At 42.9% G+C, this 23902-nt stretch overlaps 1 protein-coding gene across 5 annotated transcripts in view; it reads left to right on the forward strand.

Moving 5' to 3' along the window:
• The window catches only part of grid2 (glutamate receptor, ionotropic, delta 2), a 398219-nt gene that overhangs the window by 212065 nt on the left and 162252 nt on the right, over positions 1–23902 (forward strand). For all 5 annotated transcript variants that reach the window (XR_011080199.1, XR_011080200.1, XR_011080201.1 and 2 more), the window contains exons 3-4: positions 9567–9854; positions 20877–21082. Coding sequence is in view for 2 of the 5 variants with exons in the window: in XM_068604768.1 (XP_068460869.1) it covers positions 9567–9854; positions 20877–21082 (494 nt within the window). In the remaining 3 variants the exon portion in view is untranslated. The remainder of the gene's footprint in view (positions 1–9566; positions 9855–20876; positions 21083–23902) is intronic.

Genomic DNA, 23902 nt, shown 5'->3' on the forward strand with positions numbered 1-23902 from the left:
CATTATATGTATGATGATTTTAAGGAGTGAGGGAAACTGGGAGAAGTTTGGAGCTTGGAGCAGAAGCTAAGTGGGACCATGCGTCCAAAGCAATCATGAGAAACCTCTCGGTAAATTTTGTGTCGAGGACGGAGAAAACATCCAATATGGTGGCTGAGTTTCCTATGTGGGCATGGATCCTCTCGTGTGCCCTCATTAAGAGGAATGGATCCCCTCCTCGCCCTTCTCGAAGCAGGGAACTTTTCTGCTGGAATGATTCAATTCAATCATTTTGCTTTAATCACTCTAACCTTCCATTACATGCACCTCAACTGCTCCCCATTGTTTCTCCCTCTGTTCCCACCTCTGTCAGTGAGGAAGCAGCCACTTACTTTCTCATCGAAGTTACTCTGATAGAGTCGTGTATAATTATGGCGTTCCCCCGTAGTCTCTCCATAATTCATCCATCTCTCATTCCCTCCCTCCTTTCATTGCCTTCACCCTCTCCCGGTCCTGCCAGCTGATTTGCATATGGCTGCGTCCGTCTCCACAGGCTCTCGCCCTTGCTTCATTTTCCATTGGTCTTTACTGCAATATGTGGATTAAAGAATAGCTCTGTCCCTCTCTCCAGTCTCCAATGCGGCTATCCTTCTGAAATGTGCGTCCCTGAATTACTCTCTCTGGACCAAAAAAAAGTCCCTTTTCTTTGTTTTTTTTTCATGTTATTCCTCTGCAGCTAATGAAGTTGTTCCATCACTCAACATGGTGCTGTCTCACTGTCTCAGACGCAGGAAAGGCACTATAGCAGTGGGGAATATCCTTTACTGGTAAATGCTGTAAACACTCCTGAATATTATTCCTGAATGTTATAGTGAACTCACTAGTCTTGTGTGTTTGTACAACTTGCGGATGGAATAACCCCCCCCCCCCCCCCCCCCCACACACACCCTAAACACACGCACACAAACAGCAAACCCACTCCAAAATGAGCCCATGAATATTACAGTTCCTCATCGGGTCAATCAGTTAGAAGTAAACACACATGCAACGGCCCATCACAGTCGGCCAATTCCATTCCTGCACTGTTTACAGCGACGAATTGAGGTGCGACACTCTCCCTTCCCCCCCACAACATTTTGTCAAAATCTGATCAGATATTATCTGTGATAGTGAAACTAATAGCGCACTAATTCCCCGCAGTCCCATCCCAGGACGATCAGCCCGCCAGTCTGTGTCTGAGTTGCCAGCAGCTGAGTTCCATTTTCCTCATCATATTCAATTACATACAAAAATAACCATCATCCGCTCACCGCCACAGAATCTCTTCAAATGCTCGTCAATAGCTCCCTTTCTGACGATGAGGTTCGCGCACGGACATGAAAGCACCCAGGGTAACAGAAACACACGCACACACACACACACACATGCACGCACGCACATGCACGCACAGGCACACCTGAGCGCAATCGACTATTGAGACACCAAGTGGGAAAATGTGACATCTGTTGTGTACACGGGCAGTGAAAACAGAGACACACAAAGCCATTAGCAGCGAGCAGCAACCAACCCATTTTCTTAATATGATTAAAGCATTGACAAATGGGTCATTACCCTAGCTGACAAAGAGAATAAGAGCGCGCGAGAGAGAGAGAGAGAAAAGAGAGAGTGAGAGAGAGCGAGAGAGACACAGAATCACATGCTGCGTGTGCGTGTTTGCATCTCCTTTTCGGAAAATGGCTTCCAGTGGCCCACGTTAGAGTCTCTTACAAGGCCAGCAATGCCACGAAAGCTTGAGGAGGGAACATTAAAACGAGGCGTAGTGCGTGGGAGGAGAGAAGGAGAATGACGTAAAGCTGTCCTGGTGAAGTATAAGCAGCAACGCCACCAGGGCCATTAAGAAAAGAGCGATGAATTTTCCGAGGGGACACGTTCGACTCCTCGAAGGCCTCGGACGCAGAGATTTATACAGCATCGGGCCTTTTTTTTTAGGGTTGAGTGGAGGCAGAATAGCCAAAGGACATGAGAAAAGAGAAGAAATGAGAATGAGGATAAACTGTTGCACTGTGAGCCGGAGAGATGCAAAGCCTTTCACGCTGAGGCACTTTCGTGTCCACACCTTTTTTTGTTGTTCGTTAAATATCTCTGTGACCCATGAAATATATATCTATTCATGTCCAAGCTTCTGTGGTCATTTAGAGTGGCAAGGAGGTTAGCATGAAAGGCGAGAAAAAAAACTGCTGACAACCTGGACGAGGTGGACGGTGTTTGTACGATATGTAACAGCAGTAGGAGGAAAATCGGCCCTTTTAATCCTAAAGGTGGGCAGCGAGCCCAGAGAAAATGTATACAACTCCATTAAGGCTCGAGTGTCACTTCCAATACATGGCACACAGGAGGATCCAGTATATGCTCAGATGTTTCACTTTTTCATCTTTCCTCTGCAGATATCTTCTTTACAAAAATACACAGAAGACTTGGCGTGAAAGAGAAAAATGAAAATGAAAGAAAAGAAAAAAGTTTTTTTTTTTTTTGGACTGAAATTAGTTCAGATTTGGTGTGAAAAGGCCTCAAATGTGGAACAGATACTTTAGGTATGAAGGGAAACAAAGAAGAGAGATAAGACAAACGGATGCGATGGAAGAGAGGTTGTGCATATAATGAGATACTTTCCATTCAAACAATGTCACAAGCTTTTTGCTGAAATACTTGTACTGTACACGACAAGTTTTCTGCACAGCTCATCAAAGAAATGTATGTTGATATTTGCGTTTCAGCAGCTGATGCTTTGCTTCCATATTAGCTCTCCTTGCATTTGCTGTGAAACATACATTATATGTCTGTAACTGTTGTGGATTACTGATTATGGATGCAAGGGTTTTGAAACAGAAGATGCGGGAAAGAGGGGGGTGAGTGGGTAGATGATGAAAGGAGATGTGCAGAATATTAAGAGAGAATGAAGTAGACACTGGAGGTAAAAGTTCACATGGTGGAGTTTAATTGGATTTGATAAACAACTGAGCTGAGATGAATGGGGCCCACGATAATCTAATGTACACGCACCAATCTCAGATAAAGGACTGAGGGATTTAGTTGAGTCTGGATTGGTGGCAAAAGGTGAAGGAGGGAGTGATCAGCTGGCAGCGGTCTGGAGCACAAGCATTTATTTGTCATGCTCAACAACACTGGGAGCTCAACACGTACACCAGGGATTGCATTATACTTTTGACTCGTGTTGAATACAGGGTAGTGTAGACAGCGGAATACAAAGGATGGATGAGTACGAAAGATGACGGGTGGAAATGGTTATTAAAGGGAAAAAAAGGGAAGAGAGAAAAACAAGTAGAATTTGGCGGAGGAACATTTACAATAAAGAGGTACAGAGGAAGAGAGAGATGGGGATTGGGAAAAAATAAAAAAAGGGAGAAAGGGGCATTCATCTGGCGAGTGTGATAACAGGGGTGCAATAAGTGGATAAATATAGTGGTAAAGGGTACTGAATTGAGGGACAGTTGAATGGAATGAGCAAAGGAGGCACATATAAAGTTATATAGAAGACCAAAAAAAAAAAAAGAGGCTGGATGAAAGAGAGGATGTATACATCTCCAGGGCACAAAGACTGGCGCTAGCTAGGAATAGATGATGTTAAATGTGACAAGATGAAGGGACCAAAGGGGGTCCATTAAATTTTAATGGGAACAGGGTGGATGGTGCGGAGGCGCACTGGGGGCAGGAATAAGAACAGATTGTGTTTGCGAGAAATCATCGGTCTTGTATTTTCGGCAACAGGAAGTGCCAGGAGTCAGAGAACTTAGAGTGATAAATTCCAAGAGAAACAAAGTCGAAAAGGGCATGTTATCTTTTGCACATTCTACCTCCCTGACCACATTAATTCAAGTGCTAATTCCCTCAAGGAGTGTATATCAGCGAAGCAACGGTCCACGCAGACACACACACACACACACACACACACACACACGGAGGCATGTACAAAGCCGAGCGTATTCTCAGCCCGCCAGCGGTGTGAGTAAGCGTCTCTCTCTGCCACTCAGTGCTTAGCCGTGTATGGCACAATGCATGGCAACAGTTTGGAGCTGTGGGTCTGGAACAATACATGAAACAATACACAGACACAAGTAGGTCAGCCACACACACACACACACACACACACACACACACACAAACAGTTCTAGACATGGAGATACACTCTTGGCTATCATAGTGCTGTGGGCGCTGGCTAGCACTTCCTCTCTGTCTCTGTCAGTGTATTTCTGATGAAACCAAACACTTGATTATGATTACGTACTCGTCTTACGGCCAGCAGACACTCAATGTATTTTCATTCAGCTTATTGCTTTACATAATGGGACACTTCTCTCACAAATTGAGCTGTCCCTGTTCCTGTCTGCTAAGCTTGGCGGGGGAAAAAAACAGCTTATACAAATAATCTTTTGCGAAGCTTTATATTGCTATTGGATGACAATATAAACCATAAGACGATATCAATTTGTTAATCGTTGGAAGATTGTATACATTTAGCAGTTATACCGTGACATCTTTCCCTCGGATATCATTGGCTGTGTGAGAGCATTGTGGGCAATGTTAGAAATCTACTCTACCAGTAATATATTTTTTTTGCATTTGCACAACATTTTTGCTTTGGATAAGCAATTCACCCCAAGGATTGTTGAAGGAATATTAAATTAGCTTTTGTATAATTCAATCCCATCCATTCCATATTTATTCATAAGGGACATTTAAAAACAAGTGCTGTACAATCAAAATATAGCAAAACCCATTAAAATGACACAGTAGAAGAACAAAACCCCAAAATGTTAAACCTTAAAAACAACACTGCAAAAACACAAAGACCGATTTAAAAGCCACGGGGCCAACAATGTTGAAAGGCACCTTTCACTGTTATTTGTTTCACTCTATTTAAAGGCCCAACTCTCTCTGCTACTGTCTAACTTACTCAAGAATCGTTTTACGGCTACAGGCATACGGACACTCTGATATTGGTTTTCTTTAGGTATTGATTTCCCAGCATCCTACAGTACCACTCTCTCTTTCCTCCCCTTTCCATCCTCAGTCGCTGGGCCACAGAAAGCGGATGATCGGTGCGTGTGTGTGTGTGTGTGTGTGTGTGTGTGTGTGTGTGTGTGCATGTGTGTGTGGGTGTGTGCATGTGTGTGTGACGAGAGTTGCTTGGAGAGTCGCAGATAGAGAGAAGGATCGGTCACACCTGGGTGCTGGGGAAGTACTCGTACTCGCAGTCTATTTCGTCTGACAGACCGACTAGCTGGAGAGAAAGAGAGAGAGAGAGAGAGAGAGCTCAATAACATGCTCTGCTGCAGACAACACATGTACAATGCACGCTGAGCATGCATCATAAGTGCCAGTGAACGGAGGCAAGACCAGGACGCGGTCGTGGTTAGACACTTATGTTGACTTCCTAATACAGGTGTTGGCTCTCGCAGGATCAATCGAGCATTTTATGAACAAAATGAAACAAAACCAACAGAAATCCTCTCCAGCGATGAAGAGGAAGGATAGGTAGATGAATAAATACATAATAGATTAGACCTGAAGTATTCCCCGTGGCTGGAATCTCGGGTGTCTCGGCCTACGTGTGCGTTTGTAAGACTGACACGCACATCGCTCAAATAAACACCTCCGCGTGCCTCGACAGGTCCTCCCTGCTTCAGCCAGATTGATCCCCGAATGATTTATCGTGAGTCAGATACTGCTCATGCACAGCAGAGGTTCAGATGTGTGAGTGTGCTTGTGTGTGGGCTGGGATGATAGTGGCCGTGGCGGGGGTGATGCTGGTGTGTGAGTGTTGTTTCGTAGGCGGTTACGGTTTAGGATGATAGGTGAAAAACTCCAAATGGCGACATGTTGTGCTTGTTTGCACTCCTACACGTCTCTCTTTCTGTTGCCCAAACGTCTTTTTTATGCTCCAACTGCAGCCATTGTAAACTGTGGTTGTTCATAAAAGTGTTTCAGGAACTTTGGACTCATACTCACTCGGGCAGGACTTACTTTCAAAACTATATTACACTTTAAACTGTTCATACCGTTTGCAAAGTGTGTTCCTCTTAGGTGCTGTCGAACTGTCATTTAACTGTTGCATACTTCAGAGTGATGTAACATTGGGCTGGGTTAACGCAACAGCCCCTTTAAGTCATTAGCAAAGAGCATTAATGAGCCGAGTGCTCAGAAGCCCCCTGCAGACTTAAGAATGTGTGATGTTGAGGGGATGAGGCCACTAATTCTCCAAAGTGCCCAAATAAGTAGAGGATTAGCAAAGCCTTCCATTAGCCAAAAGCCTTGATGATGCTAAGCTAATGCGCTATTGCCAGGCTAGGGCAAGGCGGCTAAAGCGTTCGTTAGCACGGCCGCTATAATAGGAATGTGGAATAAAGCAGATAAAGAAGCTTATGATTCATGAACGGCTCATTCAGCTCAAATATTTCAGAGAAATGCAGACTCACATGCACAGACTCAACGTGCGTTTATTCTTAATGTATGCACACAAGTCCACAGGTGCAGCTTCACACACACACACACACACACACACACGCACGCGCACACACACAGACGTACCTTTGCTCAAACATGAAGGGAGATATGCAGATGGAAGATGAATCCTGGGCTCATTGGTTTGAAGAATAATGACCATGACTAAGCAGTATGCTGAGACTTGGGGAAGTTTAATCATATATTGTTACACTTTAATGAATTCCTCAAAATGTGAACTTGAACAATGGGCAGTGAGATTGACACTGCTTTAGCTTCCACTTATTAATCATCGGCATCAATGGTTGCCGGAAATAACCCTGGAGCTCCCAAAGAGGAACATTGTTCCAAACAATGTATCGCCAATTAATTAGATAATGCGCTTTATGTTCAAATATGTATAGCTATTGCTTCCAAATTTGATTTTTGTCCGCGTACTGTTTAAGACTTGATTGAAAACTGTAACCAATTTACCGTATAAACTGTTTTTGAGTGGAGACCAGCTCCAGAATGTCCTTAATCTTGTGCATTAAGCTTTTTTGCTCCAAAAAGCTTACTCAATGAATTTGTGTTGAACAGAGGAATGCATATAGTTTAACAGGGACTTGTACATCCTAAAAGTAATGAATCATAATTAAATCAGTAATGCTTGAACTATGTGATTGAACAACATCAGCAATTAGAGGAAGCAGACAGCACTTTGTGCCTCATTAATACGCAGACAAACACACAAATGCTTGGATTTATCACAATTTGAGTATTCATCCCCACAAACCACTTTGAAATCCAACTCATTAGGTTGTTTTCGTCCAAACCAGTTGACACCGGCGACGTCGTCACATCGTACAGCTCTTATGTTCTCTCTCACGCACACATGCACACATGCAGACGTGCACACATGCAATGTTATATTCTGCTTTTCTCAGCATTATGAATCTGTCTCCTCAAGCTTTTCTTTGTTGTTAACTTTCTTTCTTTTCTCTGGCTTAGTTTTTGCAGTGTCGACAGAGTGGTCTTTGTGGCATTATAGTGTTCAAGCTGACTGTGTGTGGTTTGGATTGTGATTTTTTTTTTTTGCCATTGTATTGGATCTGTGTGTTTGTCTTCACTGTTCTGGCCACATGCTCCAAACAAATAGGGGGCAGCATTTCCCCTTTACTACTGAGTCCATATGATCTCAATTTACACTCATCAAATACATATTCAAACAAGCCATTATAATTAACAGCATGTCAATAATTGGCAAAAATAGACTGAGAGGCAGTCAAAATCTTTGTGTTTGGCGTCGGCCCGTGATTTACATCGGCAGTCTTGCTGTTGACAGTTCCACTGTACGGTCCGTGTACATTTTGATAGTTTGTTTATTGAATTAAATCCAAAGTGGCAGAAGCGAGACCCCATCTTGTCTATCTGTTTCATCCTCCATGCCACCAGGAGACGGTTTGGCGCGCCGGAGTTTCAGCAATGGACAAAACAAAAACATGAGTCATCTTCTCATTTCTACCACGATGGATTATAAACTAACTACCAAATTTACACAGACCCTTTACATTCAACTTCAAGGCCTCGGGTCACCTCGACTTCTTCATCCTGTCATTTTGGACTGAGAGGAAGACACATCTAGCTGGTTAGCGTGCTCTTTCAGTACATATACACAATATAGACATCTTTGACATAATGGCACCCGAACATGTATTCCAGTTTTTCAAATGTCTTCAACATAAATGGGTTTTGTTTTACCCCGTGACCCTGTGTCAGGGTTTAAGTCAGCTAAAAGTGAAATACACCTAAGATTGGTGCTTATAGCATGCAGTGAAGGACGCAGTGAGGGATGAAACAAGACAGAGGAGGGACAGAGACAAATGTCAAGAACTAAGGCCGAACTGTGAGTGGCCATGTGGGTGAAAGTAATAGAAGCGCACAAAGAGACCATGAATGCAAAGATAGCTGGAGTGGGGGAAGGAAAGTGGAGCGGTGGGTGTTTGTGTTGCCTTGAGGGATAACAAAAGATGTGGGAGAGAACGGCTGGTGAGTAAAGATGCTGGAATGGAAAAAGGTGCTGGAGAGGGATATCAGGCAGGAGGTGGAAGAGGAAGGCAGATGACTCCACGTTGAGGACAGTGTACAGCATTCAGTGGCGCTCTGAGGCAACTAAAATACAAATCACTGCAAGACTGCAGCTTTGAAATGATTGGGGCTGAAAGGTAAGCACTCAGAGGGGCTTCGGACAAGAGGGGAAATAACAGGGGAGTGGGTTGAGAGGGTAGGAGGTAGAGGTGTTTTTGACAGCACTAGAGGTGGAGTGAGGATGAAAAGTGGAAGTGAGGAAAAGGAGGTGAATTAAGCACAAAAAGTGTCTCAGAGCCGAGGAGCGTTTAGACGGTGGAACACAAACAACTGGGGGATTGTGGAAAGTCGTCTTGGCAAGAAGGGCATTTTTAACAACATGGTTTTATAATACAACTATGAGTCCACTTGCTATAAAAACGGACTTGTATAGTGTACAATGTTCCGCTTTATACTGTGTTGTTGCTCATGAAGCAGCCTGGAGGTCAATCAATAATGTGGACACATGCTTCACTCCAGACTGAAGACTTTGATTCAATAGCTATAACAGTGCCTGCCAAAAAGAAGAAGATGAAAAAAAGAAGAAGAAGCAAAGCATGTTCTGCACCAAATGTTTCGATGATGCAGTCATGCTACAGGCTATCACTTCACATCTTATCAAGTCCCTGCTTTAAATGAGTGAAAACGAAGACCTGCCTATGTTTATAGACAGCAGAGTAGTGCCGAAATGAAGTCTGTTTGTGTGCTATACAGTGGGTTTTTACTTGTAGCATGCACTATGCTCCTACCGTGACCTGTAGAATACAAATGATTTACCTTGGTGCACTCTTGTGTTAAAAACTCTTTCTTGTTAGTGCCCGCAGCCGTAACACATATTTCTGTTCACTGCTGTGTCTTCATCGAACCATCATTTCCCTTGTAGGCTTTGCAAAATAACATCTTCCTCTTCTGTTTTTCCTCCTTCTCTCCCCTGCTACCCCCCTTCCCTCCCCCCCATCCAGCTTGTGAGCTGATGAACCGTGGCATCCTGGCTCTGGTCAGTTCAATTGGCTGCATGTCTGCGGGCAGCCTTCAGACTCTGGCCGATGCCATGCACATCCCCCTCCTCCTCATCCAGCGCTCCCCGGTGGGAACACCTCGCTCCACCTGCCCACAGACCAGTCGCCTCCCTGGAACAGATGACTACACCCTAAACGTCCGCCCACCCGTCTATCTCAATGAGATCCTCATGCAAGTGGTGTCTGAGTACAGCTGGCAGAAGTTCATCCTCTTCTATGATTCAGATTTTGGTAAGGATATAAGGAAAGCTGTCTGTGTCTCTGTCTGTCTATGGCAGCAATATAATACAGAATTAAATACATTTAAGTGGGTAAGGTGGTTTAACCACAGCAAATCATGACGAGTGTCTAACAATTAGACGGCTTATTTGATTATGTGGAATAACATGCTGAATGAAATTCATATTACAATTCTTAAAATTCAGAAAGTCAGATGGAGGTTCAAACGAAATTTTCACCAAATGCGTTGTGCCTTTGTATGGCGATAGTAGGTTCATGCAACGGCTGTGTGGATTTCAAATGTATGTAATGTAACAGTCTTAATGGTTTCTGACTAATGCTCTTTAACGCTCTCTTTCTCTCTAACGGCTCTCTGTCTCACACTCTCAAAACATACACAGACACACAAGCAGACATGGACATGCGTATGCATATAACATTATGCACACACACAGAAACCCCACAAAACAGGCAAACACATGCCAATGTATCATTTTGCTGGTGACACATCCGTGTGTGTGTGTGTGTGTGTGTGTGTGTGTGTGTGTGTGTGTGTGTGTGTGCATGCTGTCTCATTTCACCCCGCTTCTCCATCTCTCTCTGTCTGTCCGCCCTCTGTCTTTCCAGTCCATTAGCGCTAACATTAGACCAGAAACATCATATGTCCCTTTTTATAAAGTGCAACTCTGTTTGTGCAGTGTGTTATCTTCTTCCTACAGAAATATCACATTACGGTTTTCTCTGGACGTAGGCGTATTCATAATGTGTCGCTCTGCATATGGAGATATATGCATATATATATATATATATATATATATATATATATATATATATATATATATATATATATATATATATATATACGTATCGTCCGTACCTGTCAGAACTATTGGTCTAGTCTGTACTTCATAACTCTAGATTGATGGGCTGTCACTCTTTCTCACTTTCCCCTCACGGTCCAGCTCCACCTTCTTTGTTCTGGCACTTCTATGCGTGAAGTTAATTCAACTCTGAGTCATACAGGGATGCACACTGCCGGTGCACGGCTCCCGAGAGGGGTCGAAACTTCAAAGCATGCTGCATTTTGGATCACACCCCGATGAATGATGTCTGAGCAGGTGTTTTGCAAGCTAATGGAAAAACACTGGCTGTGACATCACTCATTGGTGGGTGGACAGAAGTCAAACACACTTAAGCCTATAGATAGCAGTGTAATAGTTTCCTGTCTTAGGTGATTCAGTGTTGATTTAATCCATATAGCGGGGCTTCATCTCACTCATTGTAGTCAATTAACACAGTTAATGTGTTGTATGCATTGATCTCCAATGGCTTATATCTGCATGTGGAATTGTTTTGCGATGCCCTCTGTGGGCTCCAGCTCAATCTTCCAAGGCATTAAAGCACCGTATTGGTGTATTGAATATGTGCTATGGCGCGTGAGCTCTGCCACGCAGTTTATATGGGATGAATCATGAATAGTGGCTAGTGGCCCTTCTGGAAGTGCGAGTAGTACACTTCAAATGTCAGTGTAGTAAATGACATAGCTACATAAACTCAAAGATACTCTTGGAAAGTGTGAAATGGATTGTCATCCAATCTGTAAATTATTGGTAGATCAAAGTATACAATGACACAGTTACTAAGGAGCATAGTGCTGCTCTCTGTGTAATGTTTCACCGTTGGCCACTTCTTTAATGCAAATTTGAACAAATATATTCATGCCTGTTGGAAAAAGGCTTTTACTGTGACATGAACATAAACCCGAATCAAGATTGAAAGCAGGAACACCATTGTTTTCCCCAAGCTAGACAACCTTCAATCTAAACTTTGTCCCTAAATGGGGTATAGTTCAAAACATATCTCCAAAACAGACCCCATATACACACACACACACACACACACACACACACACACACACACACACACACACACACACACACACACACACACACACACACACACACACACATGTTTAAATCCCTCTATCCCCTCTGTGCTCTGTGACCACTTATTCAGCACATGGATCCACTGGGCTTTGGCAGGGATGTTCTCTCAGACACAGAAGGGCCTTTAAAGATATCAACCATTGTTCCCTAATGGCTTCACCCCCCTCTTCAAGGGGAGAGAGAAAGAGAGAGAGAGAGAGAGAGAGAGAGAGAGAGAACGTGAAAGAGAGAAAGTGAGAGAGGGAAGTGGAGAGAGAGACAGAGATGGCCTTTTAAGATGCTAGCAATGTTCCCAACAGGCGTCCCGTCTGTACAAGAGGAGTTCTTTAGAGAACACACAGTCAAGTGTGTCCTCTCAAATGAAGCTGCGGTGCAACTGTCCCGATCCCTATTTTCAGCTCTACTAGTGCGTTCTAGACACTGAGAACACATGTTTTTCTCTCTATTATCTTTCTCTTTCTCCACCCACAGTTTATCACTCTCCCTCCATCTTCCCTTCTGTCATTTTCCTGCTCTACTTTTTTTTCTTCTGTCACTTCTTTTTCAGTTGCTTTAGGGGGCCTCGGATTCACACTGACACACATTTAAAATGTTACTGTTACCTTACCCACAATCCAATCAGAACCACAGCAGCACAGGCCTCGTTGAGCAAATGTGGGAAGTACCACTTAGTGTTAACAACGCTGTTGACATTAAGATGATTTGTTTTGTTTTGCTTTTAGCCAATGACGGGCGGGGCCTGAGGCACAATAGTAAAAGGTTATACCGAACGGAAGCGGCGTTTCAAAACCGTGCGACGCTTGTGAGGTTGCCAGTTTTTATGTTTTTCATGGGAGAACAATAAACGTGCTGATATTCTGGACAAGTAGGCTTTGTTTGATCAAAATAAGTATGAGTGAAATGATAAAAGACCTCAAAGGTTCTTTATACGTCACTCGGAATATTAATATCGCAGCAAACCACTATTGTAAAGATATATTAGAGTAATGGCGTCCTGATTAGATAATTAAGTCACTCTCCCTCTGTGTGTGTGTGTTGTAATGTGAGTTTATCTGTGCTTTGTTTGCATAGCCGGGCTCAGTTTGGCCTCACTGCTCTGCATTGCGCGCCAATACAGAGACTCAGACTCAATGCGTAGGTAGAAAATACACGGCCCGCCGCTGACATACATTATACATGTTTTACCTGACATTTATACATTAAATATGAAAGCAACATAGTCAAACGGTGTCCACCTCAAGAGGATATGATTCATGCCAGGCCCTGTTTGTCATAATGCAGTTAATGTGATGCTGGGTCTGTGCCATGTGCTGGATGTGTGGGTTGGAGTTCCTGTAACGCATTTTCATGGTTATTAAACTCGTCTCTGTCACCTTGCTTAGTGCTGCCTAATGAAGCATTTTAATAGTTTTAAAACACAAATCCATACCTGGAAATATACTTCCATTCTATCTTCCATCTCCCTCCTCACAATTTGCTCATTAGTGAGTAATGGGCCACATGAGAACAATGGATAACACCTCTTGTTTCTTTCTCTTTTTTTTTCTCCTCATCACACAGTGAAAAGTGTGAAAATGCCAACATGTGATCTTGTGGGTTCACACAAAGAGGAAAAGTGTAGCGCATTGAGAACACGGATGTTACAGTGAAGTGTGTCATCTCACCTTGTTGTCCCTGCTCCTTTATGAAGGTTGAGAAAAGGGTAAAAAGAAAGTGAAAAAAGAAGAAATGTCACTGAATACAGAAATGCTTCATGCATAAATGGCAAACGGGCTGTTGCTAAATAAGAGAATGGAATGGAAAATCTGATTTTTCTTTCAGTCTTAAATTGATCACGAGCGCACTCTTTAAGAAAAATGTTATTAAATTATAAATGCCAAGTTTTCACCTTCAGAAGACTTATTGTAGATAAGATCCAGCTTACATTTGATCTGGCTCAGGGCTACATATAGAAAATGAATGAAGCAGAGAACAGGAGAGAGTTTGTGGCAGGACTCATCTGGGATTCTTAACTTCTTCTACTGAATGAAGATGTTTTAAATGTGACATGAAGTGAATGAATGTTAGATATTCCTGATGGGCAGGTGGAACCTTAACGCCTCCCATCAGTGTATGAATGGGTGAATGATGTCATGTAGTGTGAAAGCGCTTTGAGTGGTCAGAAAACTATAAAAGTGCTATACAAGTACAGGTATATTTACCATTTTACTATTTCATATAAAAACATAGTTCTGTCCTAAGTTGAAAGGCTGTGACACCACCAAAAGAGGGTTGATGAGACCAATCTCTGCAAACCTATAGGCTTCAATGATGTTTGTTTGGACCTTAGGTAGAAGTGACATGCCATGTTTGAACTATATCTGCACTAAAGGAGACAAAATGGAGTAAGGGAGAAAAAAATAGGAGCGACGGGAGTATGTAGTCGTTTCTAGAAACAAGGAGAATAGAACAAGGAATGATGAGGGATGGATGCATAGATGGATTTATTTTTTTTAACAATAGTGAAGCCCAGAGATGCTGCAAGAGGGGAAGGCTGGTGGGAGGTGAAGGAGGAGGTGAAAGATACATAAAAGCAGTGCCAAGAGAGACGTGGGAAAGTTGATGATAAAGGCAGATTCGGAGAATCGGAGGCAAACAGGAACACTCATGAGCCAAACACCAAAGGTCTACAAGCTTTATACAGGGAGGACATGTCTTATTTTGTCTCCTCTAGAGTAAAATCGTTCAGAGAGCAAGACAGGAAAGGAGATAAAAGTGATGTGAATATATAAGGGAAAACAGAAACAGCAAAGCAGAGAGGAGAAGGGGGCAGAGATCTAAAGGCATAGCAGATTTGGTATGGCAGAGAAAAAGGCAGCCAGGAAAGCAGATAAACAGAAAAACAACGAAAAAAGGGTGTAAAACCTTTTACAAATGTGACCCTGGAGAAGTAGTTTACAGCTCTGGAGAGCACTGCAGGTGAAAGGTCCTTTGCGATGTAAAGTTGAGTGAGAGGAAGATCGAACCAGATTAAATGGAGGTACGGCAGACTTTTTTCAAAGACAAAACATAAATGAAAAGAATGAAGGAATTAAGTTCAATGTCACGGCACAGTTTATCGGTACCCTTCAGTTCCAGGACTAGGACCTTCTCGATGACCATACACAACAGTGAGGACAGTTGAGCCTCACGTTTTAGGGCTGAAAATGTCCGGTCGACAGCGGCAGCCGATATTAGGATCGTCACCGCCGAACATGCCCATAACCGTCCGTGAAAAAGGCGTCCCCTTTCAAACCGCCACCATGTATGTTTTTCCTCCTTCAGCCATTTAGCGTTAAAAAAAAATACAACAAAAAAAAAGTTGCATTTACGTCAAAGAATACACCCAGCATGTCAAACTAAAGATCTGATTGGTTGAAGACTATGAGCATCACAACAACGTGCCCGTGTACATTAATCGGTAAAGACCAGCTGGAAGGCGCTCTGCTTCCATAGAGAGGCATAGGAGGTGAAATCTGAATATTTCTTAGGGCACTGGAAGCAGCTCTGCCGGCTGGAAGCAGGCAGGGCAACAGAGGAAAACAGGAGCTGTGCATTGAGAGAATAAGCTAATAGGGGAAAATAATTATTATACATGTAGTGTATTTGTGAAAAACAATTAAATTATAAAATAGCTATATCTTTGTGATTCTGTTTCGGCCAGCAGAGAAGGCTTAGCTGGCCCTGATGGCCCATATATATATATATATAAATATATATATATATATGGGCATGGACAGGTCAAGATCAAAATAGGTCATAAGCGTAGGAATCAAAGAAGACAGAAGGGCGCTGAGGGAAGTTGAGCCGAGGTTAGACACATTCGGTATGCGGATGTCAGAGAAGAGGGTGTGTGGGAGGAACTACATGCTGGAGAAGATGGAGGAGACAGTGAAGGTGATGCACACGTAAAAGGTGCCAAGTCTTTTATAGCGTGTTGGTTTTTATCAACTGTTGGTTAAACTCTCTGCAGGGACTCTGGAAAAGCAAAGTCTGGTACTTTGAAAGAAAGAAAAAAAAAGTGAAAGAGAAGGAGGGAAATAACGCAAGCATGCTGGACGGCGATAGGCACTTAGATCTAAAGGAATAGACAATTTAGAGAGCAATAGATAGTTGGGAAGACTAGGGATGCTTCAGGGCCTAAAGCATTTTATTTTCTATTTGGAGGTAAACGTCCTAAGTTTCAGTTCAGATCCCGAGAGCCGTGTACTTGAACATTTTCAGCCACAACTTAAGCTGATGATTTCATTTTCCAGGCAGGCTTACGAGAATCAGGCCGGCCTTCCATTCAAGGCTCAATCCATATTGCAAGAGCCACTGCCTTGGAGGAAACAACAGTGAAATGCCTGAGGCGGGGATACGGATAGCCAGAGGTAACGGCTGAGTGAAAAGACTAAGCAAAGGCACACAGGTGTTGGTCTAACAGCAGAACAGGGTGGTGATAGTGAGAGACACATATCCTTTCCATAATACATGTGTACTCTGCTACCTACTTTAACCTTGACCCAAGTTGTTAACCCACTCCTCCTTTAGCTTGTCTTGCCACTGGTGGAACTAATTTATGTCAGCATGGATTCCATGGCAGCACAACTACTAACTTCATGGTATAGACCAGGGGGTGGGGTGGCAAACATACGGCCCGCGGGCCGGATCCGATAGAAGAAAAAAAAACAGATTTTTTCAGATCAAAATTAGCAGAGCTCAGATTCAAACCTCTGATCCTCTGCTTGTAAGACGGACATGCAAACCATTGATCCACAGTCACAATTGATGTGAGCACTGATATTATTGTGTTGGAAGTCGTTGAAAATGGATCAGGGCATGAAAGCGGCGGCACAAACACGTCACAAAACGAGGGAATCTGCAGAGGAGAGCCAGGCAGATAAACAGGGCAGGGGGCTAATGTCTGAATTTTTGGTCTTTATGTTTCAAGTTATTTGTTGAAAGACCTTTAAATAGGGTTTATCATCAAAAACCCTTCACCAATGATTTAAAAATAGAGAAATATTGTTGTTATTTATGTGCTATTATGCTGTGATTTTACTGGTCTGGCCCAATTGAGATCAAAATGGGCAGCATGTAGCCCCTTCTTTAAAATGAGTTTTACACCCCTTGATAGATGATTGTCAATCAAATGCCTTATTTAGATTACTTCTCTTTTATTTCCCATTCAAAAGTACATAATGGCCTCAAATTACGTGCATCATCTTGACCAAATATCAATACAATAATCTTTTCTCTTGTATTGGTAATATTTCATGCAGTGGATAACCAAATCATTTAACTGACTTAGGGCATGAAGACCACTTAAAGACAAAGATCATTTAGATAAAGAAAGGGAAGGTTGATGGTAATTGCACGTTTCATGAGGTGAGGGTTAAACAACAACAACCCTGACGGGAGCTCAGGTCTCCGGTGTAGAACTGACAGACATCGCACATGATAGAGCCAACCTTCCAAAGAAGAAAAACATCTCGGACTTTACAGACTCTCAACATTAGAGTTAGCCCGGGAGAACACAAAGCAAATGGTGGTTTCGGGGTTTCTGAACAAAGCCACAGTACCAGTGAGCTTGACGGTACATGCAGGTGAAATCCCTGTACGCTGTTGGCTGCTACACTACATTAACTCGAGATTTCCCTTTGAGCAAGAAAACTGGAGGATAAATGGAATCGAGGGGGAAAGAAGGGAAGCCTGACGAGTGGGAGAAAGGAACGCACAGATAATTGCACGATGCAAACATCAACCTAGTTTTACAAGAAATTATGCAAACCATGCCGATTGTCTTTTCAGACCTATTACACTTGAAAAGTAATTATCCACAGTAGCATGTTGTAAGGTGGGAGGATGTGAATTAATATGTTGGGGACATGGTCTGGGCTCCATTGCAGTTAGTTAGTTATTTAATTGACACAAAAAGATAAAACGTGTGGGTCCCAACAATTAAAAGCATAATGGAAACATGGAGAATACAAGATATGTAATGTATACAAGATTTGTTGTTTTTTTGTAATGGAAAAACAATATACTTCAAGACCAACATAGTAGTACAAGGAATGGATACATTTGAAGAAAACATGACATATTGTGTATTTGCTATTGACTTTCTTAATTGTAAAAAACAGTATGTGAAGTGGCATATTGTATGGAACCTGAAGTGCATAAATGTCATATAGACAATCACATGAATGTTGAGATGAGGATGAAGAGGTTTGGGACTGTGGGGAGGCCCAGTATGTTTATCCAATGGGAGATGTGGGAGGACTGGAAGAGTAAGGTGACCACTGTTGAGGTGATGGTTGATCATTGTGGTAATGGAGCGTCACTGGCTCCTAGAGGAATGTTTCTTGGACAGATTTGTTTGTATGGGTGGGCAAGGTCTTTTTAACCGCTATGGTACCCTGAAGTTCCTTGATGGAAAGCTGACAGCCAATGATCCGCTCAGCAGTGGAGAGTGCGTGCTCAAGCCAAGCCTGTCGTTTGAACAACAAGAGGCAGGAACTCAACCGAACTCTGACGGAGGAAATGAGGGTGCTTTCGACTGGTAGTGTTTAAATTGGTGTGGAATAAATTCAATAATATTTTTTTTTTCCAATACTGAATATCTCACTTGCAGCTGAACTTTGCTGCATGTTACATTGCTATGAGCAACATTTCCTGGAACACCTGACTATTTTTAACGATTGTAATTAATTATACTTTGGTTTTACACTTATAATATGGAAGTCATTGGGGATTGGCCAAGTTAGTCGTCAATGACGGTTTATAGCCTAATAAATCGTATCATATTCTACATTCTCCATAACCAAGTCAAAGATTCTGGCTTGCACAAGTTATTTACAAATGTCTGCATGTTTAATATAGTGATGTGCCGTGTGGATGAAGGGAAATGCATTAGACACACCGTACAACCTGGACTATAAGCCAGTCTGGACAGAAGAATTGAGGATTATCACCATAATTGCACTTATCAATGTATCTGTGTAGTTTACAGATGATTTTGAGCCTCTCAGACTTTTTTTAAAAATTTAAATGTTGTTAAATGATACATGTTATGTAGCTCATTAGGAGTCACAGCCCTGGTGATTATGATTGCATTGCCAATGATAATATAGTTAAACAGTAATTACTCCAAAGTATTATTCCTGCTAATTATTAATAGTAATTAGATCTGAATGGCTTGATAACTCTGAGCTCCTGCACCAATTAGAACAATGTTGTTTGGCTATTAAAGAGACATCCCATTTACCTTTCTTATCACGCAAACAAACAAAATACAACAACACAATCGCGATTATTAGACAAACTGTGAGCGATTATATGGATACAGTGTAATAATATTTTTGAAATAATTATTTTATCAAGCTAAAATGATGCACTCGCTCATGTTGCGCCAACACAGCAAGAGATACACTTCTGAAAGCATGCACATATTTGCACAGACAGACATATGGGTCTCTCCAAATTTACAACCCCCGTTACACAGATTGTTGCCCAGCTGCTGTCCTCTGGATTGCTGCATTTGTATGTGTGTGTGTGTTGTCTGTATGTGTTGCCGTGTACGGAGGAAAGTGTGAAAGAAAAGAGGTTTCAAGACACTAATAACGTTCCTGTCACGGTCTTCCTCGCCGTGTCATGTTGTTGCTGAAAGACTGACAACATTGTCTCTTAATCTTCTCAGTGTGGGAAAAGGTGTTGTTGTGATATCTGACACACACAAACTTTTTGGAATATCCCCCCCCCGCACTGTCCTTGCTTGACCTTCTGAGCTCACAGCTGGCTTGGTATCGTCTGCATGTGTCTATGTGTGTGCACAGGATATGTTTTTGTATATCTTTTCTCGAAACTCATCTCCTGTCTGAATCAATGCTGTGTCTTGCTGTCGCTCTCCTTAAGACATCGTTAAACCTCCAAAATTCAGCATTGATGCAATCACACCGTCGCCTCAGCCCCCTCGGCCCTTAACAAGTCTAATCAATCCAGTTAATTGCTCAGTCATGACACCGGCAATGACGGCAGTGTCATCCATTTTCCATATCAAATACATCATTAGGTAGTTGCTTTACATAACTACACGCACCCACACACACACACACACACACACACACACACACACACACACACACACACACACACACACACACACACACAGACGGTCCGACATCATTAGCAGTTGTCTCAACCAAATTGCCTTAATTAGGATTACCTTGACCTGCAATGTAGCTCATTAAGAATAGAGGAGTCCTTGCAGTAAAATTACTGACACCAGCATCGTGGTTTGTTATCATACAAAAACAGCTCTTATTATAGATAATTACAAGGGTTTGGTGCTTTAATAACTCTTCATGGTGTCATGAGGTATTTGTTCTCTTAGTGTCCAGGTAGGAATATGCACTTAATAGTGGATTCAGCAGAAATAAAACTCGTTTGGCCCCGTTCTACTGTAAGATCCCATAGTTCATAAATATGTAACACATGTTCCCATCTAACTGAAGTTCAAATGATGAATAAACATCTGTGCGTTTTGTTTTGTCACATTTTGATGTGCTACTGTATGACCATTGTTTTGCTGCCACTTAATCCCACTCAGGTGGTAGTGAATGTGTCCTTTGATAGTATTATCTATTAATATCAATAAACCTGAGTATCTCCATCCATGGACCTAAAGGACAACAAACATGCCTCTCACTGCATGCTTGTTGTTCATGTCTGTGTGTTTGTTAGAAATGTCAAGACTGAGCTCGGATTAATACAAAGGATAACATTTGAGTGATGCAAATGCACTGATAGCAAGGGATCAGTGCCATTAAAAGCTCATGAATTGAGATATTCACTGAACGTATTCATGCAGAGCGGCAACCAATCAGCTACAGCAGTGAATATGTTGGGAAATGATCAGTGATGGGTTCAATGTTGTGTAAACACTGTGTGTGGGAGGAGGTGTAGGCCCCTCAACCAGTTCTTGTTGTTATTTATTTCTTTGTGAAACATATGTTTAATTGTTATGTGTATTTTCCTCTACAACCAAATATAGAGACACATGTTTTTCCTCTGCCTCTCTTTTCTCTAGATATCCGTGGTATTGAGGATTTCCTGGACCGGACCTCTCAGCAGGGAATGGATGTTTCTCTTCAGAAGGTGGAATCTAATATCAACATGATGATCACGAGTCTGTTCAGAACAATGCGCGTGGAGGAGCTGCATCGCTACAGGGATACGCTCCGCAGAGCCGTGCTGTTCATGAGCTCAGCGACCGCCAAGGCTTTCATCACTGAGGTAAGGAGGGTGATCTGTGTTCACGCGTTACTCGCGTCATGGTGAAAGTTACAGGAACAGCAGTTCAGACTTCGAACCGTATCGAAAAAATTGAAGCTATCAAGTGGGGAGTTGATATCTTTAATTTATAGATATGGTAATGAACTGGTTAAAAAGTCCCATTTTAGTACTGGTGCCTCTTTATGACCTACATGTCTCAACAAGGCCATCAACGAAATGGCTGTTTCTATATTGTTATACAACGCTTGTCACTCGTGCCACTGGGTCAGACTCCGCGCAAAATCACAAGAATATATATATATAGGTTCACCAGACAGTCCTTCAGCGGAGACTCCAGCCGGTCCTCCGGCGGCGTCCGGGCCTCAGCAGACAGACGCAGATCTTGCTTTCGCTGCCGCCTGCGATCTGCGGTCCGAGCTCTGACGGGAGGCGGAGGGTTCTGCTCCCCGGCGAGAGCTTCACTGGGAGCCAACACCGACCCACCGCCAAGGACATCCTGTTTGGCACGCTGAAGGCACGGGAGAACCAGAACCGGGACTGATTAGGACAAAGTGTCAGGCCCCGCTACAGTAAAATGAGAAGTCATCCGAAGGTTCATCCGCGTTTGTCCACAGGGACCGCCGAAATTAACCTACGATTAAAGTTCACCCTGGTATCTTTAAATAACTCCTGTCGCCCTAGTTATTTAATTGTTAGCATCGCTGAGCTACATCTTGCAAGGGGGAGAAATAGATTAAATCAGTGGCAAGTCAGTCTCAATGGAACATAGCACAATTCACATAGAATATGCATTTCCTTATATAAATAATGTGTTTTTAACTACTCCCTTCCCCCCCCCACACACTTCCCCACCCCCTCCTGCCGTGCTCTTTATCTCTCCAGAAGAAGACAATTAGTGGAGTTCCTTTTGCTCTTATACATAAATGATATGGAGGTCATGGTTGAAAGCAATAGGCTCTAGCATTAGTTATGAATTTATAATTTGAAGGGATAGGATGGGGCTTAATCCCATGTGTCATGTTCTCATCTCAGTTTAATTAAAAGTGACCTCAGAAAGAGCAATCACAATCTAATTTGGCTGGAGGCGTGACAGGGGAGGGATGGGGATGGGGGGGGGTATTTGGTGTTATTGTGTGTCTGTGAAAGTGTATGTGCGGGTGTTTGTGTATGGGCATGTTCTTCTGTGTTTGTAGTCCTTGGGATTTATGTGGAGCATGGAAAAAACACTAAAGTCGGTACACTGTGCTGGCCAGAGGACTACGATCATGGGTATGTAGGCTCCACTCTCTTGGAACGCCTTAAGGAAACACTTAAGCCACGAGAGAGCACAAAGACTTCAACACAAACTCTCAACAATGATCCTTTTGTTTATAAAGGTCAGGTCAAGTGCCTGCTCACACAATCAGCACAGCATCATGGCTGTCCCATGGATATTAAACAAATGCGTTTTTCTTATCGCTTATTCATTTGTTCAATGAGCTCCGATCTGCAGTAGGTGTCGGAAATTGCTTAAGCTGTAACGGTAGACACTATGGAAGCGTCGGCCTCCATTTTAATGCGTAAGTGGAACCCAAATTAGTTTTCCAGCGTCTCTCTCTCGCTCTCTCGGCTCTTCAGGAAGGTTGACAAAGCAGTCTTTTAATCTAATTTAGTCAGACATCAAGTGGAGAGAGGTTTTCTGAGATGAAGTGTCAGGAGATGGTAAAGATCGTGGTTAAGATTTATGATCACATCGCTCTCTCTCTCTCACTCTGGCAATCTGGTGAGTCGGGGTGAGGGAGAGAGAGACGAGAACTGAAAGACGGACACAGACAGGCAGGGAGACGTGTGGAGACGGAGAGAGATGGCTGGGACCTTGTCTTTTCTCTATCGGAGTTATTTGTGATGTAATTTGTCTCCGAGAGCGCCTCCCATCCAGATGGATTAGGGCCTGATGTTAGATGTAAACTGGACGCCGTTCCGAAAAAGTCCCGCGACTTGGCAGAAGGAGAAAACAAGGCAGGCTGGAGATATGACAGGCCTCGAGAATGATGAGAAGATGGGAAGCAATTAAGAGAGTGCAAGGCAGTGCCTGGATTTAACATCTCTTCTGCAGGAGGGACTAATACAAGTGGGATGTTGAGGTAGTAATCTAGTGCATTAGGGAAGGTCCTAAGGATCTAAATGTGACGCACAGGTATGCACTGTTCTTTTTCAAACTCCCCACACATCGATGCAGGCCGTGCCATGATGGTCCTATCGGTTGACGAGAAAGGGTCTTACACGAGATGATGGTTGCACACATAAAGCTGTGAATGTAGGACATAATGGTTTTGAGCCAAACCTCGAGGAGAGATCCGAGTTATCAGGAGCTCGTCTCTTCGTTATTGGGACTTCAGTATGAGTCTCTGTCCTGGCTTCTCTGTAATGCGTGGCTTCCAGGTCCCTTTTGTGATGTGAGCTCAGCAGGAAATACAATTCAACATCTGCTGGATTCTCAGTCGAATGTCTTCCACCATGCGTTTCACCACACCAGCATACGGATATACTCTTAGCGTCAACATGCTCAGTCAGTGTTCTGCATTATTTAACATTTACTTGCTCTGCTGCCTCTTTTTCAGTCTTGTGCATGTGGGTGGGTGAACCATTCACTGCCAACAAGGCTCTTTGCTGGCACACACATCTCCATATTCCTCCCACTTTGTGTAGTCAGAGGAGCAAAGTGGCTGTCTTGCCCTGAGACCATTGTCTTATTACAAATATTGCTTTTCGGGAATAATGAATGGCTTTGCTGGACTTACTCAGCTCATAAAGGACCAATAACTCGATGAGTTTATGAAA

This window comes from Clinocottus analis, unplaced genomic scaffold (assembly GCF_023055335.1).
Source record: "Clinocottus analis isolate CAN_PGR_092001 unplaced genomic scaffold, fCliAna1.0.p SCAF_7, whole genome shotgun sequence".
Taxonomy (NCBI): Eukaryota; Metazoa; Chordata; class Actinopteri; order Perciformes; family Cottidae; genus Clinocottus; species Clinocottus analis.